This window comes from Nymphaea colorata, chromosome 2, assembly GCF_008831285.2.
Source record: "Nymphaea colorata isolate Beijing-Zhang1983 chromosome 2, ASM883128v2, whole genome shotgun sequence".
NCBI lineage: Eukaryota > Viridiplantae > Streptophyta > Magnoliopsida > Nymphaeales > Nymphaeaceae > Nymphaea > Nymphaea colorata.
In genome coordinates, this window is record NC_045139.1 from 3390076 (window position 1) to 3395348 (window position 5273).

At 38.2% G+C, this 5273-nt stretch overlaps 1 protein-coding gene across 1 annotated transcript; it reads left to right on the plus strand.

The window, feature by feature from the left end:
* The first annotated feature begins 4431 nt into the window (after positions 1–4431).
* LOC116246633 (uncharacterized) lies at positions 4432–5066 on the plus strand. Its single transcript, XM_031618428.1, has 2 exons — positions 4432–4582; positions 4657–5066. The coding sequence occupies exons 1-2, from the start codon at positions 4432–4434 to the stop codon at positions 5064–5066; spliced, it is 561 nt and encodes a 186-aa protein (XP_031474288.1).
* The last annotated feature ends 207 nt before the right edge of the window (positions 5067–5273 follow it).

Here is a 5273-nt window from a genome sequence, read left to right on the forward strand (position 1 = left end):
ATATTTTAAGAGATCTTCAGTTTAAACAAATTGAGGATCTTAATAGCATGAATTTAAAATTCATGCTACATGTTAAAAACCATGACTTTAAGATCGGATTTGTGTGGAGATGTCCAATCTTCATGGTTTTGAGATATTAGAGTTTTCATATCACCATGGATCTCAGATCTACGGTGAACCAAACACAACCTTATACTTTCAATTCTACACTTATGGTCTCAAGAATGCACTCACTATGCTTTAGTCTTGTTTTTTTTTTTTTCATTGGTTTTGGGTTTGCACTTATTATGTTAAGAATGGAGTTGCATTGCTAGTGCACCTTTTCTTCTTTACAAGTTCCATTCCGTGAACCTATGTCTTTCCCTCTATGTGGGCGGCCTTAAATTTACAGGATGGTGTTTCCTTGGCAAACCAATAAAGTAAAATTAAAGCAGCCCAAGAGGTTCAATCTTGTGTACTGCCATATTGTTTCTTTTTCCTTTTGTATCCATTGATGAAGATGGAGATGTGTAGTCTTTACATACAATTGTCCTCAAAGTAGGGGCTGAAGCAGGTGTGGGCTACGTGTGGTCTAACCATGATTATATATGCCATTTTCAAAAGCATCTCCTTTGCCCTTCAACTCATTTACACTCCAAAAGTCGACCGATGCGCCGTAAAATAAAATTTCAATGGGTCTTTGACCCAAGTTGAATGAAGGAGAAACCTCAAATCCTCGGATCTCATACATTCAATTTGCGTTTGATAGCCATAGTTCTTAGATCTGATGTTGCATAAAAAGGTGTGTTTTGGGAGATTTCAATTTAATCAAATAGTGAATCACAGTAGCATGGATTTAAGATCCATGCTACATGTTAAAAACCATGGATTTAAGGTATGACGGAAGGAGGTCCGATCTTAAATCTATGGATTTGAGATTCTAACCATGGACCTGAGATTCAATGTGGAACAAACACAACCTCATTTATAATAGATCACATTTAAGATATGATGTAAGCAGGCACTGCTAACTTTTTGAACTCCTAATCATCACAAAGTTCAGACTCGGAACTATGCCTAGCCAAGTGGATGGAACTCTTGTTGGTTTTGCTTTTGATTTGGAAATGAAAGAGAAAAACCTCGTTGTTCATTAGGTAATGCTCATTACCAGCGAAATTTGACAGAAAAAAGTTCTCGTCCAATTAAGCATCAATATAGTTCACATTCTTCGGATATACTATATAACAATAATCATTGTACATATTATATGGCACAGTTGCATTAAGTTAATATGTTGTTGCTCCATGTGCTCGTGCGTGTTTCTGATACATTAAAATGCCAAACAGAACAATGCATGATAATTAAATTTTTACATCCAGAGAGATGCAAAACAAAGGCAGGAACACAAAAGAAAGAAACTGCAAGTAAAAATGTATCGTGTTTGTTTTTAATAATAAAAGGGGAACATTGCTTTCGTCATTATAAAATTATTATATGAAATCTTTAGAGTTGATAAAAAAGTTTAGGTGTATGGAGTTGTTCACCAAGTAGGGCTACGCATGAGTTACATCTGATAGGAGGGTTTTGTATTTTTTTATTATTTAAAAACAATATTTAAGTAAGAAAATGACTACCAAAAAGCAAGGAACAAGACTTCCTTTAGTTGCCTAACTTTAGCCAAATTCATACCTTATTTCGTAATCCTGTGGATCCCTGGATAATTTTGGACCATAAGATTTACTGTGGAGGACCTTTTATCTGCATCGTCTTAAAGTTAATACGTCCCTCTTCCTCTCCCGCTCGTTCAAAAACCAGCGGCTCGAAGGAGCTTGGGCCTTTCAATCGAACTTTTACCTATTCATATCTCTAATAAAAATATCAAATATTTAAAATTGATTTTAAAATTACTGATCCAAGGCAGAAAAGGTCTTCTTTTCTCTTCTCTAATTGAGGCAATCAAGATCCTTGCTTGCAGTGACATCGACTCGAATGGGGTCCGTCCGATGGTTGCAAGAATGGAATGGAAGGATCAGTTTGAGGAGTCGAAATGAAGAGCAGGGAAGGGAATGATGTTTAATTTTGGATCCACTGATGTGTGGCATTTGGCGAGAATATTTGCATACTAAGAAGTTGGAAAGTGGAGAACCAAAGGGGCTCAGGCTCTTAGGATGGATGCAGTGGAACAGACTTACATAATTTGTTTTATTCTCCAAGTCCAAGTAATTTAATTCATTAATAGTATTGTGCTTTTCTCCATATGATCGGACTTCGTGAATTCAAAACCAAACCCAATTCTTTTAATTGTTAATCATATCTCAACTTGAAGAAGTCATTGTCATAAATGCTTTATGTTTGATCATGGTGGAAACTGTGTGCCTGTACTTGGAAAGGCAACACCGGCTGACTATGTAGGGCCCTTTTAAAAATAGAACGCAAAGGTCGAAATAAAATAAAACAAAGCACCCCCGATAACTTTTGGAATTTCAAGAGTCTTCATATATACTTGGAAGAAGGAAAAAAACTATCAATTCAATTTTTTTTTTTTTGAAATATTCTCCATCATCGACTTTCATGGTGGCAGGTAAAGATGCTCCACAGCCCAGTCCTGTCCAGAGCCAAAAAAATTTCATGAACAGATTCAAGTTAAAGTTTCTAAATTTTGACACAGGTCGAAATATCATTTTTAAAATTTTTTATATAAAACAAGTAAAATTTTTTAAATTTACATGTAACTTTTTTTTTTTAATTTGAGGTGGGGCTAGAGCCCATGCCGCCCCCTCTTGGCTCCACCCCTGGTGTTGTACAAATTTCATCGCATGAGAATCCTAATAGGAATTATTTAGTAGTACAAGGGGCAGAATTTGTCAACATTCTACAAGATCCAACTGGTCAATTGGCAGGGGTGGAGACACGTGTGGGCACCCACAAAAATTCTTATTTTCATATTGATACGAAATGTTTGCTTTTCTCAACATATAGACTTTTTACATACAGTTTGGACAACCTTCCGAAACATGGAAATAGAGTGACCTCCTAGCAACTTGAAAACTAGATTGGATTGGATCTTGGATGAGTTAACCTAAGTTGAGCTAGGGTTAGGCTAATCTCAGTGAGACGAATGCCATAAGTTCGGTCGAGGCTCAAGCAGGTTACGCTAAAATGGGGGTAAAACTTGACTAAATAGGAGAGAGAATGATCCTCAAGCAAGTCCAAAACCTCATAGGATTGAAACTCTGAAGCTATAGTTCAGGAGTCATAAATTTTCACTCAAAATTCTTATCTGCAGTCTGAATCATACCAAATGCAGACTCTTTACAGTGCATTCAACCTACCTTTATGACTCTTGAACTATAGCTTCAGAGTTTCAATCCTATGAGGTTTTGGACTTGCTTGAGGATCACTCTCTCTCCTATTTAGTCAAGTTTTACCCCCATTTTAGCTTAACCTGCTTAAGCCTCAACAGGAAAGAGATTCTTGCTTCTAAGTAATATCGGTACTAACTAGAACTGAACCTTTGTTTTGAGATCCAAGAATGGATGTGGAACGCTTTCCTTCGCTAATCCCATACACATCAAGGTTTTCAGATTTAACAATTGTAAATTTATTGCAATTTTAAGTATATGTCCATTACCCTAGGGGATACATACATCAATTATGAGATGGAAACAAACTTAAGGCCTTCAAGTTAACGCAAATATGTGGATTAATCCAATATTATCCTAGATTTCGTAAAGCTAGTATATCAATGATAATTAAACATCGGAGCCACCATCTGACTATAATTTTTAGTGTGTTTGAAATTCGATAAATAGGGTTTAGTTTGGATTCCAACCAGCATTTAAAATTGAATCTGGTTCAAATCCGACCAGTTTGTTTAAACATTTCAAGTTTGTTGCTTGATCATGGTTTCCTTTATCTCATAATTGATGTATGTATCCCCTAGGGTAATGGACATATACTTAAAATTGCAATAAATTTACAATTGTTAAATCTGAAAACCTTGATGTGTACGGGATTAGCGAAGGAAAGCGTTCCACATCCATTCTTGGATCTCAAAACAAAGGTTCGGTTCTAGTTAGTACCAATATTACTTAGAAGCAAGAATCTCTTTCCTGTTGAGGCTCAAGCAGGTTAAGCTAAAATGGGGGTAAAACTTGACTAAATAGGAGAGAGAGTGATCCTCAAACAAGTCCAAAACCTCATAGGATTGAAACTCTGAAGCTATAGTTCAAGAGTCATAGAGGTACTAACTAAGATTTAACTTGGACTAAAATGCTGCTCGACCGCTCAACCGCTCTGTCTCAATGGTCTGTTGACCAAAATTGACCATGTTGCATGTCCTGCACTTTCATGCAGTAACGTGACCTCTCTCTCTTCTCTCTGTAACTTCTATAAGTTCAATATCAAGTTCTAAGGAAGATACGACTGAGGAGTCGATTGAGGTCGTCAAGGATGGATGAGGCAAGTGGTGGCGCTTTTGAGGCAAAGGGTCGGCCCCGCGTTCACTGGAGGCCAGGAGAGGATGAAAGGCTCCGGCAGCTCGTGGAGCAATACGGCCCTCAGAACTGGAATGTCATCGCAGAGAAACTCCAAGGTCGCTCAGGTACATGCGAGCTGTTCTCTCTCTTGCAAAAGTTCTTGCAGAAGTTGGTATTCTTCATCTTCTTTTCTTTGTAGGTAAGAGTTGCAGGTTCAGGTGGATGAATCACCTTGACCCTACGCTTAACAGGAAGCCGGAGGAGGAAGAAAGCCTTCTTAATGCCGGCCTCTTTGGGAAGAGAAGGTCTCACAACTTCATCAGCAGCAGCAATGGGGACGTCACCATGAGCAACTTCCTAACCAAGCCTTCCACAGACGAAGAAGGTGCTGATACTTCAGGCCTCTGCAAGGAGATCACCGGAACATCCATGGGGAGCTTTCTCACTTTGGGTACTGAGGATTGCAGACATGGAGTGACAACCATGAATGAACAGAGTAGCTATGGGGAGAGTTCTGCTGGTCCGCAGAAGTTCAGTGAGGAACCAGAGGATTCCTGCATAATGCATAAGAATGTTGGATTCATAGACTTTCTAGGTGTTGGGACTTAATTTTGCTTCTTTCCAAGAGTTGTAGTTCTTCTCTTTTTGAAGCAATGCCAAGTCCTTGTAGTTCTTGAACTGCTAGTGCTAAATAATTTTACTAATGGTAATAATTATTCCTGCATGATTGTTATGTGATCTCAAGTCATACTCCCTCCTGCCTCCTCCATATTTGCATGCATATTAGCTAGGGTGACGGAATTCGATTGGGTAGGC

What these genes read in the sequence shown, in the direction of transcription:
- LOC116246633 (XM_031618428.1), top strand. Translation starts at nt 4,432, where the DNA reads ATGGATGAGGCAAGTGGTGGCGCTTTTGAGGCAAAGGGTCGGCCCCGC. An exon ending in GAAACTCCAAGGTCGCTCAG is followed by an intron (nt 4,583 to 4,656) that starts GTACATGCGAGC and finishes TTTTCTTTGTAG; the next exon opens with GTAAGAGTTGCAGGTTCAGG.